The sequence below is a fragment of the Pelophylax lessonae genome (genome assembly GCF_965119305.1).
Source record: "Pelophylax lessonae genome assembly, chromosome: 7".
Taxonomy (NCBI): domain Eukaryota; kingdom Metazoa; phylum Chordata; class Amphibia; order Anura; family Ranidae; genus Pelophylax; species Pelophylax lessonae.
In genome coordinates, this window is record NC_138774.1 from 119,486,317 (window position 1) to 119,513,076 (window position 26,760).

The 26,760-nt window shown below is 43.4% G+C and overlaps 1 protein-coding gene across 1 annotated transcript in view; it reads right to left on the reverse strand.

The window, feature by feature from the left end:
- GPC4 (glypican 4) overlaps positions 1-26,760 on the reverse strand; it is a 182,780-nt gene that overhangs the window by 36,376 nt on the left and 119,644 nt on the right. Inside the window, exon 4 of the mRNA XM_082262515.1 lies at positions 13,893-14,058. Within this exon, the coding sequence (XP_082118641.1) occupies positions 13,893-14,058 (166 nt within the window). The remainder of the gene's footprint in view (positions 1-13,892; positions 14,059-26,760) is intronic.

A 26,760-nucleotide genomic window follows, 5' to 3' on the forward strand; every position in this document is an offset into this window, starting at 1 on the left:
AGTCAAGTTCCTCTACCCCAAACTCGCTCATCCATGTCTTTTTGAACCTTGCTTGTGCACGGGTGTGCAGTCATGATGGAACAGGAAAGGGCCATCCCCAAACTGTTACCACAAAGTTGGGAGCATGAAGTTATCCAAAATGTCTTGGTATGCTGTCGCCCTAAGAGTTCCCTTCACTGGAACTAAGGGGCCAAGCCCAACCCCACAACATAATCCCCCCTCCACCAAATGATTTGGAGCAGTGCACAAAGTAAGTTCCATAAAGATACGGATGAGCGAGTTTGAGGAACTTGACTGGCCTGCACAAAGTCCTGACCTCAACCCATAGAACAACTTTGGGATGAGTTGGAGCACAGACTGCGGAGAGGGCCTTCTCTCCAACATCAGTGCCTGACCTCACAAATGCACTTCTTGAAGAATGGGCAAACATTCTCAGACACTCCTAAACCTTGTAGACAGCATTCCCAGAAGAGTTGAAGCTGTTATAGCTGCAAAGGGTGGGCAAACTCGATATTGAACCCTACAGATGAAGACTGAGATGCCATTAAACTTCATGTGCATGTAAATACTTTTAACAATCTAGTGTATATTTAATAAAAACATTCCTTAGTGAAAATGCCACTTGCAGCTCTCACACTGTTTCATACCAACATAGCTTATCACAGCAACTTGTGTTTAAGAGGTGCTTGTGTCTGGAAAAAGATCCTAGAGTTTGCCCTAACTGAATGTGTCCCATTTGGTGGGGGTACTGCCCGCTAAAAAACAGGCAATCATTTTTGCCACGCTACAAAGCAATGCATCACCACCATGGCATGTGAATAACCCCATCTGGATGCCTTTGCTGCTTAAAGCAGAGCTCCACCCAAAAGTGGAAGCTCTGCTTGTTTGCTTCCTCCCCCTACCCCCTCTGCTGCCACATTGGACACCTTTCGGGGGAGACTTTCTAGTAAGATCCCCGCATGGCGATCTATGTCATTTCCTGCCTCTCCTACTTTTCCCCACTGCCTTCTGGGACCTGAGTGGTGTGTCCTAGAAGACGGCGGGACAATTCAGAAAGCACAGTGCGACTTCCGTATGCGCAGTAGGAAAAGGCTTCACTGCCAGTTTCCCTTACTTGCAATGCCGGCACCTGGAATCCGAAGCCGATGGATGAGTTGGCTTGGAGTGCCGACATCCCGGGATCCCTGGACATGTAAGTGTCCTTATATTAAAAGTAAGCAGCTACAGTAGTTGTAGCTGCTGACTTAATTTTTTTCCCACCAGACTAACTCTGCTTTAAGGGGGGCTCAAAAACATTGCTTTTACTGCCTCAACCGCCAGTGTAAACTAAGCTAGAGAGTCCAATTGTGCTACTCATGGCTCACTACTGAGTTCAGTAGTTTAACATTTGTGTTTATTAAACTGCACAGTCACTTAGTCAGGCCATACATGGAACAAATTTATTTTCAGCAACAATGGGTTGCAGGAAAAAATTTGCTTGATTCCAAAGCCATCCCCACCAGGAGAAAGTGATTACTATTAACGGCTACACCAGCCATTAGCGATAATGCATGTAAAATCCAACAGGCTGGTTGTACCCAAGTTGATCGATCAATCATGCCCCTACATGGTTCGGATCTCGATCGGTTCCTGCATTAGACACCTTTTAATTGCTGAAACATGAAAGTGGAGCAAAGACTATGAAAATAGAGGCTGATAATAGTCAGATAGACATTGTTTTCTATGATGTCAGTTGGGATGCATATCAGAAAGCAAAAAATAATGCAAAAGAGTAGTATTCAAAGTGTCTGAGTACAGTATTGAGCAATTTGGTCATAAAAAAAAATATACAAATTTAAAAGTGAAATTAAATGCAACAGTAGTCCCTGGGGCTCTTGCCATAATTTGCAAGTATGCACAGCAGATGGCAGACTTCCATCCCAATGTGCCCTTCTCCAGCGATGCAACCTCTGTGTTCCCCATCTACTCCAGGTCTTCTGTATCCAAAGTCATCAACCTTCTCCATTTGCTGCTACAGATGACGGCACCTGGAGCTTAAATTGGCCATGCACAAAGATTTCTTGTGTTCGGTTCAGCAAAAAAGCATGGATAGCCAATTCTTGTGCTGGCCATGGTACTCTGACAGCCGCTAACGGAACCTGTCTGAATACCCGAACAGTGACTGCCATAACTCGGCAAATTTTCTAACATTCGGCTACTTCAATTTATCAATTGTGCCAATTTCAGCCGATTCACAGGAATTTGCCGAAATACAAGCCATGTATAGCCAGCTTTGCAATCGACATGCTGAAATTGTACACCGAGCTGCATGTATGCAGCTGTCAGAGTACAATTAGAAACAACTGTTTGAACAAGAGCTTTAGGAGACACTGTCCTCTGCCAGAAATCTCTATATGACAATGACATGTGAATGACAGCATCAACCAAAAATTAGGCCTCAGGGTTATTTCAATTTATATTGTCAGTTGTGTCAGAGCATTAAAAAATAAATTCACCTTTTGGGAAAAAATAACACATCATTTCACAATTTCCACCAGTAGCCTGCAAAACATTGTAACCATGATCAGTGGACCATAGATGAAATTGTCAGGTTCCTGCAGACAACTCAGACGGATTTCAGCCTGTACCCCAGTACAGAAAAGTCACTCTCCTGCGCTCAGGTACTGTGCTTAAGGGAAGGGTACGTGTCTTAGGGTATATAGACAGCGCTTAAGATTGTGCTGCCCTCGCAGGACCATGGGCACCCAAAAGTGCTAAGAGACAATGAAAACAAGAGAAGGGTGCACCGACCTAGTGCAATTCCATTATAACATTTATTAAATGGATTAAAAAAAAAAGTATCACGCATAATACTCAAACGCATGTGGTGAATATGCATGTCAAATTACAACATCGACAACTACATGTCTCAGTTGGTGAATTCTCCTACTAGAGAAAATGCAGTGCTGGATCTATTGATTACTAATGACCTAGACCTAATCTCGGAGGTAGGAGTCCAGGACAACCTGGGCTCAAGCGATCACAGGATGATCACATTTAGCGTTAAACAACAATATAACAAGGCAAGAGGGGAACATAAGAACCCTAAAGTTCAGAAGGGCAAACTTTCCAAAATTGTGCTCAATGATAGAAAGGGTAAACTGGGACCAAACCTTAGTAACACTGACCACAGAGGAAAAATGGGAATGCTTTAGGAACATATTAAACAAATGCATCTCGCAATGCATTCCTATAGGAAATACATTTAGAAGAGACAAACCCAAACCTGGCTGGCTAAACCGTAATGTTAAAAAACATTAGGGGTAAAAAAATGGCCATCAAGAAATATGAATCAGAGGGCACAGTATCGGCTTTCGAGCAACACAAGGAGGCAAATAAGAAAAGTAAATACGAAATCCAAATGGCTAAAATCAACTATGAGAGACAAATAGCAGGGGATAGTAAAAAGAACCCAAAGAAATTCTTTAAATATAATCAACAGCAAAAAAACTAGGGCAGAGCATATTGCACACATAATTAACTTTGATGGGAGGATGGTTACAGAGGACACTGAAAAAGCAACCATGCTGAACACTTTTTTCTCCTCAGTCTTTACACAGGAAAAGAAGGGGTACACTGACCATGACTGTATGGTTAGTAGTAATACACAGGACTTTCCGCTATGGCTAACAGAGGGTGAAATCAGGGAAAGGCTGGATAAAATGAACACAAATAAATCACCATGCCCGGATGGTGTACATACGGGAGTACTCAAAGAACTTAGTAAGACTATATCTAGAGCACTGTTCCTGATCTTTGCTGACAGTATTATGACAGGAAATGTACCAGGGGATTGGAGGAAAGCTAACGTGATACCGATATTCAAAAAAGGGCACAGGCATGTCCCGGGAAATTATAGGCCTGTCAGTCTGATATCGATAGTATGTAAACTTCTGGAGGGGATGATATAGGACTTTATCGTAGAGTTTGCTAAAGACAACAACATCATCAGCAGTAATCAGCATGGGTTTACAAATGGGCGTTCTTGTCAAACCAATCTCTTAACATTCTACGAGGAGGTGAGCTGTGAGCTAGATAGGGGGAGACAGTGGATGTGGTGTACCTGGATTTCGCTAAGGCGTTTGATACAGTTGCCCACAAGCGCTTCATTTATAAAACAAGGTCTACAGGCATCGACCACAAGGTTTGCTCTTGGATACGGAACTGACTAAAAGGGCGTGTCCAAAGGGTGGTAATAAATCGCGCATACTCAGACTGGTCTGAGGTGATAAGTGGGGTCCCCCAAGGCTCAGTCCTGGGACCAACCCTGTTCAATGTATTCATAAACAGCATTGAGGATGGGATTAGTAGTTCTATATCCGTTTTTGCAGATGACACAAAATTGTGCAGGGCAATAACTGCACGGCATGAAGCAGATATCCTACAGAATGAGCTGGACAAAATAACAGAGTGGGCAACGACATGGCAAATGAGGTTTAATGTGGAGAAGTGTAAGGTTTTGCACTTGGGGACTAAAAGCATAAAAGCACAATACACTTTAGGGGGGGAACCTTTGGGGAATCAAAAACGGAGAAAGATCTGGGAGTCTTGGTAGAGGATAGACTAAGCAATAGCATGCAATGTCAAGCGGCAGCTGCCAAAGCCTGCAGAATATTAGCATGCATAAAGAAAGGGATGTATTCCAGAGATAAAACTATAATCCTACCACTTTATAAAACTCTGGTCCAACCGCATCTGGAGTATTCTGTCCAGTTCTGGTTGCCAGTCCTCAGGAGGGATGTGTTGGAGCTGGAGAGAGTCCAGAGAAGGGCAACTAAACTTAGGGGATTGGAGGACCTTAATTATGAAGAGCGTCTGCAATCGCTTGATTTATTCTCCCTGGAGAAGAGACGCCTGAGAGGGGACATGATAGCAATTTATAAATACCTCAATGGTGATCTCAGCATAGAAAAAAAGCTATTCAGTCGAAAGGATTGCATGAGGACTCAAGGGCATACAATGCGATTAGAGGAGAAGCGTTTTAACCTCAGGCTACGCAGGTGGTTTTTTACGGTTAGGGCTACAGGATTGTGGAATTCTCTACCACAACAGGTGGTTTCTGCGGGAAGTATGGTTGCTTTCAAAAGACTCTTGGACGTACATCTCAATGATCAGAACATTCAGGGGTATGAGAGATGATTACGGCCACACACACTTACAAAGGTTGAACTGGATGGACTATTGTCTTTATTCAATCTCAACTACTATGTAACCTGTGTCCCTGGTGGCTACCCGCGTCCCCCCCAAAGAAAAAGGGGAGAGGGGGACTGTACTTATCCTTCCATGGTGCAGGTAATGCTCCAGAAAGAACTCCTCACCACTGAAGTAGGAGAGCTGTCGGCCAGGGGACGTATGCAACTCTGCGGGATGAGTAACTCACAGGCCAGCCTTTGCCTGTAAGGCTATGTCGCGGCCGACCTAGCGCGTAGCTGCAGTCTGCACACGCTCGCTGTCTAGGCTGGGGGGGGGGACCACTGAATCTAGATTATCCAGCCTGTAGCCCAGCCCGGCAGTTGATTGTAGATCTCCCGAGAGGAAAAAACAAAAAACAAAAAAAAGATGCAAGGAAGGAGAAAGTTGCTAGGACCAGAGATCCCAGCTGGGAGCCTAGGTCCTTACTCCTGACTAGACAGAGGAGGCATAATAACTAGTTATGAAGGAGCGATGTGTCCATTGATGAACCAAAGAGGAAAGGGTCCTGCACCATTTTGGTCGGAATGTGATGCAAAATCAGCCATAAAACCTACAAGTATGGCTGAATTTGTAATGCACAGACATAGCATGTGATATGCACATTGCACAGCAATGTGGTGAAAATCACATGCGATGTCTGGCATCGTGCTAGTGTGAACTGGCACTTAAGGAGCAGAAACAAAAGAGGTGTGGTTGCTTAAAAGCTGGGTATGTAGATTTTTATAGAAGTCTGTCACATTGTTTATGAATTCTGTTTAATTACTGGAAAAAAAATCTACTAAAGAGGTAACAGCTTGAAGAAAGGATCTAAAACAATAATGTAAAAAGGGCAAAACGTAGCAAGCGAGGCACAGATTAATTAAAGCATTTTGTTAAATTCATGACATGGTTCTGGGGATTACAGCATTGTTCAGTGCCTAGGGCGCCTGAAACCTGATGTGCATTAAGTAACAGTGTATATACCAGCAGGGCAGCCAAAATACTTCTACATAGAGATCATCTCAGAGAAACGCCTAATGAAAACAGACTGTGGAAATAGCCAGTTGGCTTTAAGATTATAGCAGAATTAGTTTAGTATTAGCGAAGTTCAATGTCGACAGAAAAAAAAAATATATCAATTTCCTGGAAGCAAACCCTGGCAGACAGCAGATGTGCATTATCAGAAAACAAGAGTTAATGTATAACCACATCAGAGAAGATATATTGAGAAATGCCAACAAAGATAAATATTAATTTATAGTCAAGAGGCACAAACTATACTTAAAGAGAAGATATTTAATAAGCAGTTCTTATTCTTAAGTTACTACACAGCACCAAAATGAAGCCTTAACTACTTAAAGACCAGGCCTTTTCCTGATATTTGTTTTTTACAAGTAAAAACCTGTATTTTTTGCTAGAAAAAAAAAAAAAACTTGGAACCCCCAAACATTTTATATTATTTTTAGAAGAGACCCTAGAGAATAAAATGGCAGTAGTGCCAATATTTTGTCACACTTTATCTGCGCAGTGTTCTTTCAAAACGCAATTTATTTTGAAATATACACTTTAATACATTTAAAAAATGAATCCAATCAGAAAGTTAGTCCAATTATTTTGCATAATGTTAAAGATGAGGTTACGAGTAAATCGATACGCAACATGTTATGCTTCAAAATTGAGCCTGTTCAAGAAATGGCGACAAACTACGGTACTCAAAAATCTCCATAGGCAACTCTTTAAATTTTTTTTTTTTTTAAAAGGTTACCTGGGTAGAGTTACAGAGGAGGTCCTGAGCTAGAATTTTTACTCTTGCTTTTAAGATCACGGCGATACCTTAACATGTGTGGTTTAAACACAATTTGCATATGCGGGCGTGACTTGCGTATGCGTTCGCTTCTGCGCGTGAGCACGGAGGCATTGGGCGCTTTTTCTCTTATTTATTTTAACATTGTGCCTTTATTTTTATTTTTTATCACTTTTATTTCTATTACAAGGAATGTAAACATCCCTTGCACTAGAAATAAGCATGACAGGTCCTCTTTGTTGAGAGATCTGGGTTCACAAAGACCCCATATCACTCATTTACAATTAAAAATGGATTTTTGTAAAATCTTACCGTAAAATCCTTTTCTCTTAGCTCATTGACAGACGTAGTCCTCGGTGATACAGCACCTTCGGGTTATGTTGCCTCCACAGGAGTAGGACTAGACAGGAAATGAAAAATGCTCTGGCCACACCCTAGGGGCAGTCCCCGAGGGTATATCCTCTCTCTCTCCGCCACAGCAAATCAGTTATGTCATAAAAGCAGTCTTTAGAGAATTTAACCCAACTCAAAAAAACAGAGGGGCGGGTACTACGTCTGTCAATGAGCTAAGAGAAAAGGATTTTACGGTAAGATTTTACAAAAATCAATTTTTCTCTATCGCTCATTGACAGACGTAGTCCTCGGTGATACAGCACCTTCGGGAAGTCCCAGAGCAGTATCACAAATGAGGGGTGGGAAAATGGAAATCAAATCCAAATCTAGAAGGCCCAACCGGTGCCAACCAGAAGTTTACAATGCTCATCCTTAATGATGAGACTCAACAAAAAAAAATTTTCAAACAGAAAAAAACCCTCGAGGTAGACCACCGGTCTCCTCAAATTGCGGCCTGCAAAACCTTGCGGCCAAATGAGGCATCCGCCGATGCCATCACATCAATTTTATAAAATTTTGTAAAGGTATGTACCGACGACCAGGTGGCCGCTTTACATACCTGGACCACTGACGCCTGATGGCGAAAGGCCCAGGAAGTACTGAGCGCTCGAGTGAAGTGCGCCCTAACAGGGAACGGAGGATTCCGACCCTTAATAGAATCAGCCTGTACCACCGTCTGACTGATCCATGTAGATATGGTCGCGGCAGACACAGGCAACCCCCTTCAAGGGCTATCCGTGATCACAAAAAGTGAGTCCGTCTTACGAAAACCACTTTAGGAAGGAAGGATGGATTCGGAAGAAGAACCACCTTATCCCTATGAACCACCAGATCTGGGGAACGACAGGATAATGCGGCCAGTTCTGACACCCTGCGTACAGAAGTAATGGCCACCAAGAAGGCCACCTTCTGGGAATGTAAGCAAGGGAATCTCCCTAATATCTTCAAAGAGAAGTTTCTGAAGAACCGACCACACTAATACCAGGTGGTAAGGGTGCGCGCACTGGCGGAGCCAGATGTCGCACCCCCTGGATGAAATTCCGCACCAAGGAATGATTAGCCAAAGGTTTCTTGAAAGAAGATTGCTAACGCCGAAAACCTGACCCTTGATCGTGCTCAAGGATAGTTTCTGCTCAACCCCTTGTTGCAGACAGACCAAAATTCGGGTCACCGAATAGGTATGTGGGGGAAATCCAATAGATTCACACCATGCAATATAAGACTTCCATGTGCTGGAAGTCGCTTTCCTTGCTTTAACTGGAGGTAGGAATAACTGAAGCTGACACTCCCTTGTCCTTCAGTACCTGGGTCTCAATGGCCAGGCCATTAAGCCAGCGACTGTAAAGCAAGATGGAAGATCGGTCCCTGAGACCGCAAATCCTCCCTGAGAGGAAGTCTCCAAGGAGCGTCCGCGACTAGCCTCGCCAAGTCGGCGTACCAGGCTCGACGAGGTCAATCCGGAATTTCCAGAATAACTGGAATTCCCTCCACCTCTATCCTGCGAAGAAGTTCCCGCAGCAACTTGAGAGGATGGAAGGCATGCAGTAGCTGATACTGCCCCCACGGGGCGATCAGCGTTTCTGCTGCGTCCGCTAGAGGATCGTGGCGCGAGCTACAAACCTCCGCACCTTCCTGTTAGGCCAAGGTGCCAACAGATCCACATCCGGGATGTCCCAATGAAGGGACAGCTAGGGAAAAACCTCTGGATGAAGAGGCCATATGCGATTGGATCCGAATCGGGCTGCTCTAGAGCTGCTCGATCCAGTAAATCAGACAAAATCTGATCGCTCTCAGTTCCGATACCCTTATTGGTAATCTGGATACTATCGGAAGAAATGATTTCCCCTGGTTGAGCATCGGAGACTTCCTGGTCCGCTCGCTCAACCGGATCCGATTGTCCAGGGAATCGGAATTCTGATTCCATTAAAAAAGAATCTCCTTCATTTCGGGTATGAGACTGGGTATACGGTACTGCCTCTAAGAAGGCCACCATCAGTCCCAGCCAATTGACGGACAGCAACTTCCGAATCGTTGACTGAACCTTCTGGAGTTTCCCAGCAAGAAGAAACTCTCTTGCCCAGGATGTATCCAACCTTAGGCCCAGATAGTTCAGTCTCCTGGTGGGAACCAGGGATGATCTTTGGGAAAGCGAAAAAACGCTGATGTCCTGCGATGATGGGGATATAAAGATAGGCATCCTATATGTCTATGGACGCCAGGAAATCTCTTTGATGCAGGGAGGCCATCACTGTACGGATGGACTCTATTTCTTCCCAAGTCCAGATTTGGACGCACCTTGCCCTCTTTCCTGGGCATTGTGAATAGGTTCGAATAGAACCCCTGAAACCGTTCAATGTTAGAAGGGAAGAATCGCACCGGTGGAAGTGATCGAAACTCGATCCTGTGTCCTCCAGAAACCGGTGAAGACATCCCCCCCCCCACCCCAGAGATGGGTAGGGGCGCATCAGGCTATATTCTTCAGGCTTGGCTGAGCCGGACTCTTTGTTTACCCGACCAGCGCCCTTTGAAACCCCTCTAAAGGGGCTTTGGAGGGTATCGCCCGCCCTCGCGGAACGAACAACTCTATATGAGCAGAAAAGGAAGGTCCTCGTTAGTTACGAGGTCTTTTTATCCTAACATACTGTGGCAAGACAGCAGGTGGTACCGTCTATCCTATAAAGAGGAATTCCTCAAACGGATAGCACCTAGCCATGCGTTTGGAAATAACAGGGGTTCGTTTCAAAACGACCCCATTTGGGTAAAGGAAAATCCTTCGCCCTTTTGGTAGGCTAACAAGTACCAAAAAGGAATCTCAGTCTCAGCTACCTCTGCCGGTGTAACCTCAAGACTAAAGGTTTCCCGGACGGACACAACTAGTGCATCCACCACTCTTGTGCTATGGCGGAGGCAGAAACGTGCTCCTCACTGCTGAGGAGATATTACCTGAGACAACAGCCCCCTAAGAGGGACCTGCAACTGCATTGACCAGCTCCGAATCCGTATCTGAAGTATCTGATAAACAATAGGGGTAGGCGGGGGTCGCTACTTGACCCCCGTCCCTGACAGGCCACCTCCACCCGGGATACCAAAGACTCCAAAACTGCCGATAATGCATTAAAAACAAGTGGGGTACTGGAGGGTCCTGCGGCCACCTTGAGGGGATCAGGTGGGGATACCTATGCGGCAGGGTCAATGATTATACAAGACACTTGCCAGCGACAAAAAAATGACAAAGTAAAAAAAAAAAAACTTTTTTTTTTTTTTGTGTCCCCCAGTCGCAACAGCGCCCCTCAGTGTTACCTGCCTTTTTGGACCCCAGAGAGAGAGAGAGACAGACCCCAAGGCTCATCCCTGATGCACAGAAGTTTTCATCAGCTTGCTCAGTGCTTGTCTTGTTACAGACAGGAAGTCTTTGGCCCTATTTCCTGGGTAAAAGAGGCGGCTCCGCCCCTTAACACGCCTGCCGGCTCCTCCCCCTGGCTCCATGAGGTGTTTGAGTCACCTCAAACATGGCCGCCCCCATGCTGGAGACACGAGGCTACACCAAAATGGCGGCCTCGTGCGATCTACCAGACAATGGCGGCGGCCTGCACAGAATAGCGGCATGTCTGCAGAAGGATCTCGGCCTCACAACCCTTCACCCTCATGGTGGTCAGCGCGGTCGGAGGTACCGGACCCTAGCGGGCCGTATGCGGTCCGTGGCCGTCGGGAGGCATCTGCTTAGCTGGAGGAATGATCTGGAATGCAGTATACATGTATAGACATCGCCCTGTGGCTACTGACAGGTAGGATACCTTATACTATCACAGTAAAGTTCTAGTACTGCCACTGACTACAATCATTTTCACATTTTTACAATTCGATTGTCAGCTCCCAAACCAAGCCTCCTGGCTTCTTGTACACAAAAATCACACTCAATTAGGGGGATCTGTGACATGTTGTAGGACAGAGGGGAACCCATCCTTACCATTACAGAGAGGGGCCCGCGTTCACCACAAGACCCGTCAGGGGGAAAGGGGGAACATACTACTCACCATACCGGAACCAGGCGGGCGCCAACTCCTGACAGTACCCCTCTCCACCGAGGTAGGAGGGCTGTCGACCAATACGGGCGGCGTGACTCATGGTCTTTGGCGTTTCAGCGAGACGTTTAACTCGCAGGGTCAGTCCCCGTCCAGTGGGACTATGTCGCGGCCGACCCAGCGCGGAGCTATGGCCTGCACGCGCTCGTAGGCTGAACTGGGGTGACCACTGGATCTCAACATCCCGCCCGTCGCCCAGTTCAGCTTTCTTGCTTGAAGATCTCACAGGAACACTGGAGAAAAAAAGCTGTCTTAAAAAATTATTTTCTAAGAAAAAAATCCTGCCAGGACCGAAGATCCCAGCAAGGTATCTAGGTCCTTACTCCTGACTAGACAGAAAAAAACTGATTTGCTGAGGCAGAGAGAGAGAGGATATACCCTCTGGGACTGCCCCTAGGCATTTTTCATTTCCTGTCTAGTCCTACTCCTGTGGAGGCAACATAACCCGAAGGTGCTGTATCACCGAGGACTACGTCTGTCAATGAGCGATAGAGAATAGCATTTACAGGGTTACCATTAACCCGGTAATAATAAAGCTTGTACAAGAATACTTCACTCAGGTCTTTTATTTAGCCAGCGGGTTTAACAGAAAAAAAAACGATCAGAGCTGCTAGCTATAGTCAGCGGCACTGATCAAGCAGGGAAAGTCTGACATGGTGGTTGTACGTCTTCTCTAATCCTCCCCTTCTTCCACTGTCCCTATTCCATCTCATGATCAAACAGAGCCTTGGGAGCTGCACATGCTCAGTTTAGTGTGTATTGCTAGAGTATTTTTTTATTTTTATTTTTGGGAGGGGCGGATACATGTAATTGGCGCAGGAAAATCAGCACTGTCTAGACAAAGGGTCAGGGGGCATGCATTCTCATAGGACAGCCAGAGGAGAATGGAAACTCCGCCAATCTTTATCCAGTGCTCAGCCGGACACTGATAGAAGTCACAAGACTGCTATATACTGCAGATGAGAAAAATGTATTTAGCAGTTTATATTTACTAAAATAGTATTTCCATGTTCTGTGTACTGTAGGAGACCAGATATAGTGAATGCAGGGTCCTGGGTTTAGTAACAATTTAATCAGTAGATCGACTTCTGCAAAACCTCCCTACCCATACATGCAATCTTTGTGAGGAAGGAGTGTTGAACCTTAAGAAGATGCGTTTTAGCGGGATGGGTGGTTTGTGGTCCTAGAGCAGTGATGATGAACCTTGGCACCCCAGATATTTTTGAACTACATTTCCCATGAATCTCCTGCACTCTTTAGTGTAGTTGAGCATCATGGGAAATGTAGTTCCAAAACATCTGGGGTGCCAAGATGCGCCATCACTGTCGTAGAGGCTTCTCAGCAACTGAGGGGTCTTGCTGCGCCCCCAGAGGAGTATGTTGACATTTTGAAAGGATGGGAGTGCCACACCAGCTTGTATAGACTTTTTAAAAGATTTTTATTATTTTGTAACAGCCAACTCTTTTCAGAGGCTCAGCACTCCCCCTTCATCAGGGCTACAAACAGGATGATGAAGGCATTTTGATGGGAAAAGCCATAAAAAAGTATGTGAAACCTGATGTGGTGCTCCCAATCCTTCTCTACCCATACATGGAATGAAATTTGGGTAGTCCCTGCTGAACAGGCCGAATTTCAATCCAATTATTGCCGGCTTAACCAGCTTGAACCTCTGATTCCTTTCTCATTATGTAAAGTGCTTCCTAAACAATTTCTTCTATTTAAATCCTGTATAATAATATTGGGCTGCTAACTATTTATGTTTTCTGAAATACAGCATTACCCAGAAGTCTTTCAAGACTAAAGTTTGACTGTAAATCTTTCAACGTATGTCTATTAAGGACCAATCTACCCTGCTCTTTGTCCTCCTTCACTCCACAGCGGTTAAGCATCCTTATGCATGGAAGCACAAACAGGTTTTTACATAGCCCAATAGGGCCCCATAGGGTATTCAGGAGTCAGAAGACATGCAATCGTGTACTTTTATTACTAGAAAGTGGATAAGAAAATGGCAACATTTTACTTTTTCGTTTAGGATTTTGGGAACGAAAAAAACTGCAAAGCCCTAAAGGCCCTGTCAGTTTTTCAGGCGGACTCAATCAGACCATTCATTGCCCTCTATGGAGTGCCTGATGTAAACAGACAAGTGTCTGTTTACACCTGCCAACATTTGATCCCATCCATCTAAAAAGCAGACTTGGGGGTAACGCTCCTCATCCATCTGGGGGATCAGATGAAAGTCTGTCCGCTATGCATTAGCGGAGCAGACCTGTCATCCGCCTGCTCAGCGGGGATCAGTAGGAACAGTCCACCAGTGTGAAATGGCCCTAAATCAACAAGAAGAAAGAAGCAACACGAACACATAAAATGCAACTTTTTTTAAACCACACAGAAAAGTCACCTACCTATAAAATTGTTCCATTCCGCATCCAGATCTCCTGGATTGGCCAGACAGCCTCTCATCACATTCAGACAGTAGTTGTTGCAAGGCTTTACAGTTACCAGTCCTCTACAGTGAGGACAGTAGGTCATCTTCATCATGGCCCGTATACAGTGAGGCGTAGGGTTCACCTACAGTCAAATAAAAAAACATTGAGTATGAAAAGCTTACACTCATTACAAAACATTTAGTACATAATGACATTATCACTTTTACAATCTAAGGCCAGTAGCCAACTATTCCATTTCAGCTCACCAGATTTTTTTGTAGGTAAAGGCCGAAAGTTGGGTGGTTTGTATGGCTTTATATACAGTATATCACCATTGAGCTGGACCACATCACCATAGTAACAACTCCTTTGTTCTTAAGGTTTTGGAGGTCTGGAGTTCTCCAGGATGACAATACATGTTACTTTGGAGTCCTAGTTACTAGGAGAAGCTGAAAACTGCATTGTGTGACCCAGGAATAGATTAACATATTTACTGATGGGATTATCATGGCATACTTCATCTGTATGCTTACCAGGCATCTGACTTTTCAGAGCATGACACTGCTGTGATACAACAAAGAGCACTGTAGCAGCAGTACGGCACATTTTTACAGTTTCTTAGCAGAGAAATACAATGTCATTGCTGTTGTCTTGGCTTAGGCTACACAAGCACCAGATCATGTTGGTGGGAAGAAATGGGACATTTTAAATTGACGATCACAGAAAGATTGTATGAAGCATTTTTTCTGTATTCCAACACTGGCAGAAAATATGGTTTCTATAGGTGGAACTTCATGGATGTTTAAGTCAGAACTTTTCCAAACTTTTCTTTTTACATTTTTCAATAATCACAAACACCATAAAAACATATGCAGTGTGTCAGAAAAAAAATCAGGCTGCACAAGCAATTTGTTTTTTTTTTGTTTTGTAGAGAACACATTTACTGCTAATTGAATACATTTTGTGTGAAAGATCAATCATTAGTTTGGTAAGCACTGTCTTATGTTTATAGATAGGCTTAGCAGGAAACATTACAAAAACCAATAAACCAATAAAACTGGTACATATACCAGAGTTCTATTACTCAGATCAACGTTCAGTTTCGATAGAGTGATGAGAACCTTCAAAGGAGCAGGATGCAAATTGTCTAACAGTGTATGCGATCGTCATTCAGGAAATTACATTCATTCCAAAATCGAATGTTTAATTTTTTTTTTTTCTTTACAGGTGCTTATATGGCACCATCAATTTACGCAGCACTTTACAGCATTACTTCACATCAGTCCCTGCGCCTTCATCAAGCTTACAATCATCAAAAATTATCGGGGAAAAAAGTATTCTCAGCGTTGTGCCAAAAGAAAAAAAGTGCAGATAAAGACTGCCGAAAACGCCCACGATTTTACCTTGCTTATGGTGCGTTTTTCATAGGTCATGTGACATAAAAATGCATTTCAATGGGGAAGTGCGCTTTTGGTGCGGTTTGCCAAATATGCACCAAAAGTTACAGCAAGCAGGACTTTTAACACTGCTTCAAAAGGTGCCGATAATGTCCGTCAAATTCATATTCTGTTAAATTCATAATATTAATTAAAAAGTCAATAGAGTACATTTATAAAAAAATATTTTTTTTAAAAAGGGAGAACTTGCAAACTCCAGGCAGGTAGTTGGGATTCCTAAAAGAAAAACAAAAATTTTGAAATACTTTTGATCGACACCTGTCCAGTCATCAAATGTACAATCTTTGTACGATCGCATGCTTGAAAATCTACTAGGGCATAGTCAGCTTTAGAAGAGTATGCAATTACCAAAACACTTGCAAATTTAGGGCTAATTCGAATTAGAATGCACATACCGGTATGTTACATTAATACACATTGTGGTTTTAAAACACTAAAACGCACTCAAATACAACATGGAGGCCTTTTTTCAAACCCACAACAATGTAAGGGATTGGTAGGAATAGTGTTAAAACTAGGGATCGACCGATTATTGGCAAAGCCAATATATCGAGGGCCGATCTGCACTTTCCCCAATATAGCGGAATTGACCCCTGAGGTTACTGATATTGCCGATATTCCGGGAAAATGCATGTATCGGAGTGATACCTGCAGCTAGAGGCATCACTCCGGTACTGGCGTCCATAGCCGACGGTTGGCTGTCTTGTAAGGACAATCGATGCAGCTGAGAATCCGCTCGGCTGTCATTACAAGGAGCGGGAGAGAACGCCCGCCCCTCCTGCTCCTACCTGCATGGCTTGAAGACCCGATGATCAAAGCCGCATTCGGCTCTGATCAGGTCTCTGTGTAAAAACCTGGAAGTGATGTCATGACATCACTTCCGGGTACCCAGAGCCAAATTTAAAAAAAATGGCAGCAGTCAAAACAGCCAAACTTGGCGTTTTGAATGTTTTTAAGTGCAGAGGAGGGGTTTGGGGTCTTTTTTTCCCCTCCCCAACAGTACCTGTAAAAAAAATAATAAAAAAAAAAAAATAATAAAAAAAAAAGAAATTTAAATGTCCGAAAATATCGGCAGATATAGGCCGATACCAATATGCGATGATTACTAGTTAAAACAATAGATTTTCTGATGTTCACATGTCTTGCGCTGTAAAATTTGGCAAGGTCCAGGACAATGCATCTGCGGAGAAAAAAAAAAAACCCTTGAGGTACCCATAGACCAATGATCATTGCATAATTTGGTAAAAAACGGACAAACAGGGAGACGGCGTACAAGCAGTCGGTGACCTTTTTAAAGACCTTTGGTTAAGAATTGACTGTAGAAGCAGATTTTACTAGCCAAGTGCTATTGTTCATCCAAGATAGGTCTGGTGCCAGGCATGTCTGCTGAGTAAGTAAACATGTAGACATGTCAGACAAGTGTAAATGCTTCTGTGCAGTCATTCGTTACACACAACCTGACTTCAGTTTTCCATACTGAGATCAGGTAAAAAAAAAAAAAAAATTATATATATTTCTATTTTTTTTTTAACAAAACTTCTCTGGTGATATGAAAGGGGAACCCACCACCTGCAGGTTCCCATTGGTTCCCTAAAGCCAAACTCTCAGCAATCACCTTTATAAAAAAATAATTTATCCTGGAAAACCAAATAACTTAAGTCTACTAAACAAGCTGCTGCTCCAACAGGAACCGGTTTGTCAAAGCAATGTATTCCATTGTAGATTGCTGCTGGAGTACTTAATCACTATGCAGAAGGATTGTGAAACAGTGAAATCTTCCTTTGAAGAGGAAATTAACTGGAAAAGTGAAGATGTGCCATTCTATAGTGGTATAACTGTGTTGAAGGTGCACCCTAAAAAAACTCTTTCCCTTTTTTGGAACTGCCCCTGAAAGGATCCATTACACTTTCTGGTTGTAAGGGCGCCTAGTCACTCTTATGACTGCAGCCTAAAAGTGGTATATCTTTGTTGTGAAATCTAAAGCACTGTGGATCTGACTGCTAGTCTCAGATTTGGATTTGGTAAGGTCACCACTATACAAAACCCTGCCTCCACCAATGGTCGGCACCTCCACTTAAACGTGGAACAAGGCATGGTAGATCAGCAAAAATTCAGCTACAGGGCAATCACAGGCAATACTGGTGACTAGTTCTTTACCCTCTGCCTGCCGTTTTTTGGGCCCAGCTACCAGAAATTAGTTTTTCTTTAAGATGCCAAACATTACCCTGGAATTTCTATAACAATTATATGAGATACATGGTCAAGGATACTTCAATGAGTACCGGCCATGAAGATTTTACCAGTAGATTATGGATTAGCATTAAGCAGAAATACTTAAGAAAAAATACTTAAGGCTCCTTTCACATGGGCTTTCCGATCAGGTCCACCTGTCCGTTTTCTCAGGTGAACCTGATCAGATGCTCCATGCATCTCTATGGGGCAGCGGATGTCAGCGCTGACACCCGCTGCTATCCGATCCTGTCCGTGAAATAGAGACGGATGGAAACCCTATTTTCCATTCGTCTGGAGGATTGAATCGGATGAAAACAGACAGGCAGTCCGCTTCCCCCATAGAGGAGAGCTGGGATCTGACAGTCTGTCTCAGCACACAGAGCGGAGACGACCTGTCATCTGCCGCTCAGCGCAAAGCCTGTGTGAAAGGAACCTAAGGGTTTTCCAGAGGCACTGGTAATGAAGCCAAGGCTTCATAGATGCACCCTGGGAAGGCTACATCACAATAGCCTGAGTGATCTAGTCTTAAAATCGTTAGGAAAAAAAGCTTTCTTCCAAGTGTAATGCCACAGAGTGTACACACGGGATTAGCACATAGCGCTTGTGCCACTTGTTGCATATGCGCTATATATTACACGCTTCTGTTGAAAATTGCACAATACCCCCACAGTATTGGAGAGATCATTTTACTCATCCTGTGTTTAAATGTTTCCTGATATGTATTGCACAAATATTATGTATTCAGCCTAATTTACCAAGAATAAGATTTGAACAAACTAGGTCAATACTCAGTGCAGCAACCAGTATCTAAGTAAAATAAAAGGTAAATATGCCATTGTTATCTTTTGTTGTGTTGGTCCAAGGAAAAGCAAACAAAAACCCATTTGGTGGTATCAACAATCCTGTGTCAGAATGATAAATTTCCCACAACAGCTGATAACACCCTTAATTGACCTTGTTCATTAATTCCATATGAACTTTAAGATTATAGATACTGAAAGGCTTATTCAGGTGAGAGGTTTGTCAGCTTTTGATTGCCAGAAGTATTCAAAGACCTTAAAAAGATTGTGTTACCCAAAAAAAAAAAAAAATCGCCTTGCAAAAGCAGATGGTATAAAAGCAAGCTATAAACTATACAATATTCTTTCCTGCAGTCAGGTGTCAGGAAAGAAAATTGCTCCATTTCCCCATCGCCACAGTCAGTGGTGATGGGGGAATCCCTTCTACAGCGCTATTGTGTTCTGGCAACAGAAAGCCTTCCTGTCCATAGATCATTGTGGCCCTCCAGCTGTTGCGGAACTACAAGTCCCATGAGGCACTGCAAGCCGCTGACAGTTAAAAGCATGAGTCCCAAAGGCAGAGGCATAATAGGACTTGTAGTTCCGCAACAGCTGGAGGGTCACAGGTTGAGCACCCATGCCATAGATCAGGGATCCTCAAATTACGGCCCTCCAGCTGTTGGGGGAACTACACATCCCACGAGGCATTGTAAAACTCTTGACATTCACAAACATGACTAGGCATGACGGGAATTGTAGTTCCCGAATAACTGGAGGGCCATAGTTGGAAGACCCCTGCCATAGATGGATCGAATCTCGGTCAGTTTAGCAGATACTGGCTTAAGGACATGTAAACCAACAATAAACTTCATAAGGTGGGTCGAATCTAAATTCGGCTAGTTTACCAGGGATCAGCAGAATTTTGATCTGTGGGTGGCGCTCCCAGTTCAACAGAAATCAATTGGTAGATCAACTTCTATTGAACGGCCATGCTGGCAAACTTTCTTTGGTCAGCACCTGCAGTTAATCTGTATAAAAAATGCATTAAACTAAAACAAAAGGCAGAGAATACAGTAAGGTAAAAAACACTGAGGTTTCACTTGTTTGCCTCCTACCCCCTCCCTTTGGCACAATATTTTTTTATTTATTTATTTTTTTTGTGCAGCGAATACATTGTTTTCACAGGTACCCACTCCCGCCTACCCAGCCTTCTGGGTAGAGGTGCACCGTGCTGAAACTGAAAATTCAGGATACACTAGGCCGAAACTGAAAATGACAGTTAAAAATAAATATATATATATTTTTTTATATATACACAATCATATTATATTTGACTTTTTAATTAAAATCATGAATTTTAACAAATATGATTATTGTCGGTCATTACTGGCACCTTTAACGCGAGAAAAGTTTAAGAAAAATGCATCCCTTTAAATTCTATGTATGGATTCACACAGGTCTATTGCAGTTTCGTTGTGCTGTTAACCACTTTAACTCCGCTCACTGTGCCTCTACTGCGGGACAGTGGCTCGTTATTGTCCAGCGACGTAGACCTATGTCGCTGGACTCCTCCCCCTGTAGGCGGCGCTCGCGCGCCGCCGGAGGCACGCTCCCGCTGTTTTCATTCACAGCGGGAGTCGGGCCAGGGGAAGAGCGGCGGCGATCGCCGCCGCTCTTCCCCGATCATCGGGGAATCTAGTTTGGAGATCCGCCCGCCTGTGTAAACAGAGCGGGCGGATCTCCTAAGTGACAGGGAGTGACGGATCGGAGTGTTCAGCATAGCTGAACATCCGATCTGTCCCTCACTCACTCAGTCACCTCCCCCCACACACGTCAGTAAGCACCAGGCATACATTAACCCCTCCCTCGCCAATAAAATTAACCCCTTCCCTGCCAGTGTCATTTTTACAGTAACAGTGCATATTTATAGCACTGATTAGTGCAGTAATGTCACTGGTACCCCCAAAAGTGTCAAAAATGTCAGTCAAGGGTCCGATCTGTCCGCCGCAATGTCGCAGTCCCGCAAAAAAAAAAAAGAAAAATCGCAGATCGCCGCCATTACTCGTTAAAAAAAAAACACCAAAAATGACAGAAATCTTTCCCTTAGTTAGTAAACGCAATAACTTTTGCGCAAACCAATCAAAATACGCTTATTGTGATTTTATTTTACCAAACATAGGTAGCAGAAAACAAATTGGCCAAAAATTTAAAAAAAATTTGATTTTTACATTTTTTTGGGGGGGAATTTCATATAAAAAATGTTAAAAATATTGTTATTTTTTCAAAATAAACGCTCTTTTTTTGTTTATAGCGCAAAAATTAAAATATCGCACAGGTGATCAAATACCACCAAAAGAAAGCTCTGTTTGTGGGGAAAAAGGACGTAAATTTCGTTTGGGTACGGTGTCGCACGACCGCGCAATTGTCAGTTAAGTTGCACAGCGCAGAATCGCAAAAAGTGGCCTGGACGTAAGACAGCAAAATCCTCCGGTGGTAAAGTGGTTAAAAAATCTTGCTTGCTACATTTTTGGTAACGCAGCAAGAACGCATCAATAACAGACCCGTGTTAAATTTTTGATGCAGTTTTTGAGCCACATGATAAACACATCTTTTTCTCTATCGGCAAAATGTTGAAATTTTGGTGCATCTCTACTTCTGGGACACATCACAGGTCCCAGAAGACTGCAGAACCATACACAATGTACAGCATGTAGCTCGCACATGTGCAGTGAGAAGCCAACTGCGAAACCGCAAGACTTAAAGGCTTGTTTTACTTTGTTAAGATGCTGGCGCTAGGGACCCATGTGTATGTACACACACATTCACACTGCTGCCAATAAATATACACACACAATATGTACCCTGACCTGACACACAGCTCAGTTTTTTAACATTTTACAATCTTCATAAGGGCCGGTTCGCACCAGGAATGGCACACGAACGTGATTTGAGCGCAGTGTGTTTTCAGCCGTATCATTTGAATTAGCTAAAATTACACCAAAAGTAGTGCATGTACTACAACCAGATTGCATGGCACTTCTGTGTAACCAAACACACAATGTTTGCAAACTGCGTTTAGGGTGTCATCAGCATTGCGGTGACAACAGCTGTAGATCGCAATTGCAGTACATTCTGAATGCAGTACGGGAAACGCGCATGGAATTTGGGTTTTTCACACTACGTTCTGGTGTGAACTGGCTCTAACTGAATAAGCCAAGTTAACTAACATACTGCAGACACAAACGGAGGTAAGAAGCATGGAGGTCTGAATCCTATCACAGCTAAATCATCTAGTACTTGAGTGAACCAATTCGCTAATCTTATCTTGTCTGATAAATTTGTGCATGCATGAAAATTTGCCTTTTCCTTCTTATCATTATAAAGGCACTTAGAGATTGATAAGGAAGTCACTCCTTGCCAACAAGCCACAATAAAAGGCAAAGGAAAGATACTGCATTCTCTCGATTGCTCACCACAGACCACAACATTCAGACTATTGGTAACAGCTTATAAAAACATGTTCTGCAAGAGATAAATTAACCAACACAGTTTGTGTCATTGTGACACATTGCAAATTATTCCACACAATATGACAGTTCATTTTGTCTTCTGGAACTGATATACTAGACCTAAATGATGCTAAAAATCTCCCTATTGATGCCAACCCGCCATTAACAAAGATCATCCTAATCTGAGTCAAGGTGCAGATCTAGTTTTAGGAAGGGAGAAATTTTTCTCCTCGTCTCATGGCTCCTCCGATACTTCATATCAGTATAGAGGGGTGGATACAAAGATCTAGAACAGGGTTTCTCAACTAGGCTTCCTCCTGAGATTGCTAGGGGTTCCTTCAGCAATGGGCAATTTCTGCCTCTCAGATAAGTTTCCAATGACACCATTCTTCCTTTTAGCTATCTGTAAAGGGTTAATTCTTCCCAATGATGACAATAGTAAGGAGCATTCTTCCCACTGACTGCCACACTAATGTGTCATGAGTTGTAGATTTTTAATATTTAGCAGGGGTTCCCCGAGACCAGAAATTTATTTCAAGGGTTCCTCTGTGTTGAAAAGGTTGAGAAAGGCTGATCTAGAACTTGCAGAAACGGATCCCTTCCATCTTCAAAATGGATACCACAACCGGTTCTGGGGAAGAGGGATTTTATTGGTGCCAGTGGTCTAGTACCAGGGATGGGCAGTGTTCCCCTAAGGAGCACTATGGAGGGCCATGTTTCTGTGGGTAACCATAAATGAGGGGTTCGGATTGTTAAAAAGCAGGTACATAGTGGTATCTGAGGTTTTCTGTAGAACAGGGGTGTCAAACTCAATTTAATCGCGGGCCGCATCAGCATTATGGTTGCCCTCAAAGGGCCGCTTATATCTGTAGGATTAGATGTCCAGAGCACCCCACGCCCCCTTACACGAGATGTCAAGAACCAACCCCCCCCCACTATCATAAGTCAAGAGTCACCCACCCTTCCTTACATCATGCACTTCCCTAACCTTGTGCCGTTGCCTGAAAAAAGATGCGGGTGGATCTGGGAAGAAGTGCAGGGTCTGGAGAACCAAAGGAGGGCTGGAGTCAGCTTCCAGAGTCTGCTGAGACCAGGGAAAACTTTGCGGCTGCACAGAGGTGCAGGATCTGTAGGAGGAGTTCTGCCCTGCTCTCTGCTGCGAATTGCTGAGAAATAGGGGGGGGGGGGGGCTTTCTGCAGCTGCACAGAGGAGTGCAGTATCTGGCAAAGGAGTTCTGTCCTCTCTGCTGCCGGCTACAGAGACACAGTGGGGACAGTGACAAGGGGGGTGCCGAAGCTTTAGGAGAGGTGCAAGGGCCACATGAAATGGCCTGGGGGGCCGCATTCAGCCCGCGGGCCTTGTGTTTGACACCTGTGCTGTAGAATGATCCTACCTTGCACATTCAACGGACAATGCACGCAAACTTCATAGTCCGGAAAGCATATATCAGTTTATTCCTGCACCATCCCCAACCCTTCTGCAGAGGCATCTGGTACAGTCACTTTCAATCTGTACACGGTCATAAATGTACAAGAACAGTTTACATCTGTAAACACCTATAGTTACTTTAGAAATTAATTGATGAAAGATCTTTTTTTATACTAGATTTTAAAAACTAAAAAAGCAATATTTTAAATATTTTTTTTTTAGAATTTTCCAAAAATTGTTTAAAGAAAAAAACAGAAATAATTCTTCACATTTACATGAGAATAAAACTAGGTGATTGCAATTTGGATAGTTCTTGTACATTATATGTAAAGATATGGTCGAAATTCAGAGAGCGCAAATGAAAATCGCCAAACCGTGCTGGAGGTTATACCTCGATTTTTAAGAGAGCGATTGCTCATGTGAGAGCAAACTACAATGTGCTTGATTTTTCAATCTAGTCAAGCTTAAGAGCATTACTAAACCTATTAATGCAAAAGCAATACTTGATGCATGTCATGCAACTTTCCAATATGATGACTATGCCCCATAGCAACCAATCACACTGAGCACCAAATATGATGACTGTCTTATAACCACCAAACTTCTGTTCTCCAACTGCTACATTCTACAGGACATCTGAATCCAATTGGTGGTTGTGGGGTAACACAGATCAGTTCATCCCTAAGGGCTCGCTCACACCAGGATGTGGTGAGGGAAACCAGTGTTCCATGCACATTTCCCATGCTGCGTTCAAAATGAACTGTGGTTGCGATCTGCAGTAGGTGTCCATTTTAAGTTGACAGCCCAAGCGCAGGCCACCAACACATTGCGGCCTGTACCATGTGATATGGTTGAAGTGAGAGCATGCACTACTTAGGTACGGTGCTGTACGATATCAGTCCATTCAAAATGAATGGGCTGAAATTGTGCCACATAGGACTGCAAGTGAATTGCACAAGAACATGCAGTGCATTCCTGTGCTTTTCCCGATGTGAACTGGCCCTAAATGCAAAGTTCACCTCATACTAAAAAAATAAAAAAATGAACATATTTTTGCAGGTTAAAAAATGTGTAGCTGGAGGGAGTGTGAATGGACTATGCGTGCCTTAATAAGTATGCTAGGGGCCCATTCAAACTACAAGTCCGTCTGCCAGGGTGGAAGACGGCACTTTTTCTCATTCAAATTCCTGTGAATGAATGATGAGGCTGTGTGAGTGGACCCCCACACAACTGCGATTGTTGTCAAAGTGTCACAGCAGGTGCGGAAAATGGGTCCCCCCGCCCGATGTCACAAAGGGTGAGGAGAACAGGGACTAGAGCAGGTTACACCCTAATTTTGGGTGTAACATGCTTCAGAAGGTGACATTATTTTTTTTTTTTTATTTAAGAGAACATATTTTGGATTTAACCTAATAAACTTTGTAGCAATGCACCATACAAAACAATCCCCAATGTGAAAGCTTCTAATAAAGGTTGAATTTTTCAAACAAAGTAAATAAATGGAGAAATGCACTGAATTTTCTTTCTCCTTTACCCTGCAAACTGCCAACAAGGCTTTGACAAAAGTGGAATTAATTATATATATATATGATTCTGCTTTTCAACACTGCTTGAAGTCATCCAACAAATCACTGGCATACCATACCCATAATCATCTGCAAATGTCTGTTCCTGGGGCTCCTTTCCTTATCCAAGCAAAAAGCATAGAATTTATTGCTTATTTATGGATATTTTTTGCCAAGAATTTATGGGTTGTGCATCTCTCGCTCTGAGCCTTCAACTTCCTTTGTTCTAGGCCTATGGGAAGTAAAGACTGCAAATGACTGCTCACAAAATCCAGCCGTCAGTTTTCCAGAGGAAGCAGAACATGGAGGCAAACATCTGGTTTCCATGGGATACTATATCTTTGCTGCAATTTTTAAGACAGATACCAGCATCAAATGGCTAGGAATGTCACTTATGATATATTTATATAGAGAATAATTTGGTTTTTTAGCGCTACGTGCACAACAGCAATATAACGTATTCCGACCCACTTCACTTTTTTCAATGTTATGTTGCAGCCCGATACTACAAATTGTTATACTCTATACCCCATATGACAAAGTGAAAACAGAATTTTAGAAATGTTTGCAAAAGTATGGAAAAGGAAAAACTGAAATATCACATCAGCAAAAGTATTCAGACCCTTTGCAACAAAACTTTAGCTCAGGTGCCTCCCATTTCTCTTGGCCTGTGGTAAATTAAATAATTTGACTGGACATAATTTGCAAAGGCACACACCTCTCTATAAAACACCTTGCAGTTAACAACGCATGTTTTAGAGCAAACACCATGAGGTCCAAGGAACTGCCTACAGAGCTCAGAGACAGATTGTTGCAAGGTACAGATCTAGGGATGGCTACAAAAAAAAAAAAAAAAAAAAAAAAAAAAACTTCTGCTGCACTAATGCCTGGTTCAATACTACCAGCAGGTTAAAAACACAAACAAAAAAAAGAAAAAAGAAAACATTGACAGGTCCGGTCGGAGCCGCAGTACTAACGACTCAATGTTAGTACAGCGATCTCCCCTGCTGAGCTGTTCTGTTCCAACAGTGGGACGGACAAATTGGATAGTACTAGGGCTGCAACTAACGATTAATTTGTCTGTCGACTAATCTATCGATTATTTTTACGATTAGTCGACTAATCTAACGATTATTTTTATTTTATTTTCTTGAGTGTTTTTTTGATTAGCTAATTAATCCTGTAATTAATACAGACCTCTCAGTAAGCCCCCCTCCCAGTACAGACCCCTCAGTAAGCCCCCTTCCAGCACAGACCCCTCAGTAAGCTCCCTCCAAGTACAGACCACTTAGTAAGCCCCCCTCCCAGTGCAGACCCCTCAGTAAGCCCTCCCACCTAGTACAGACCATTACAAGCCACATCCGGTGTAGCGCCGCATATTCATGGTCCTCTTGTCTCCGACATCGGTGTGGACGGAGCCCGGGGGGGGGGGGGGTGTTTGACCCGGCCGGCAATGCTTACAGCGGTGCTGCGGCTGGCCAGGGGGCGTGTGATGTCACGTGTTGACGCGTCGACGTCTTTCACGCACATCGACTATTTTCGACGCGTCGTTGCAGCCCTAGATAATACAGCAGTATCATGCAATTTGGTGTCCACAAATGCACTGTGTTTAAAAATCTGGGTTTGGGGTGCTGTTAATGTACATTGGAAACTGCAGCAGATCACAAAGGAAGTGCGTTTTGAGCAGTGGTGCATAAAATGTGTGAACCAGCCCCAAGTGTTCCCGAATAGGTTCCTACAACTACTCGGTTCTTCAAGGATCTTTGTATTAACATATAATGTAATTTTGCCCCCTGAAACACCAATGTTTATAACACATTCATGGTTACATTCACTGGTCATGAACCATTTACCATATATTAAAGGATTAACT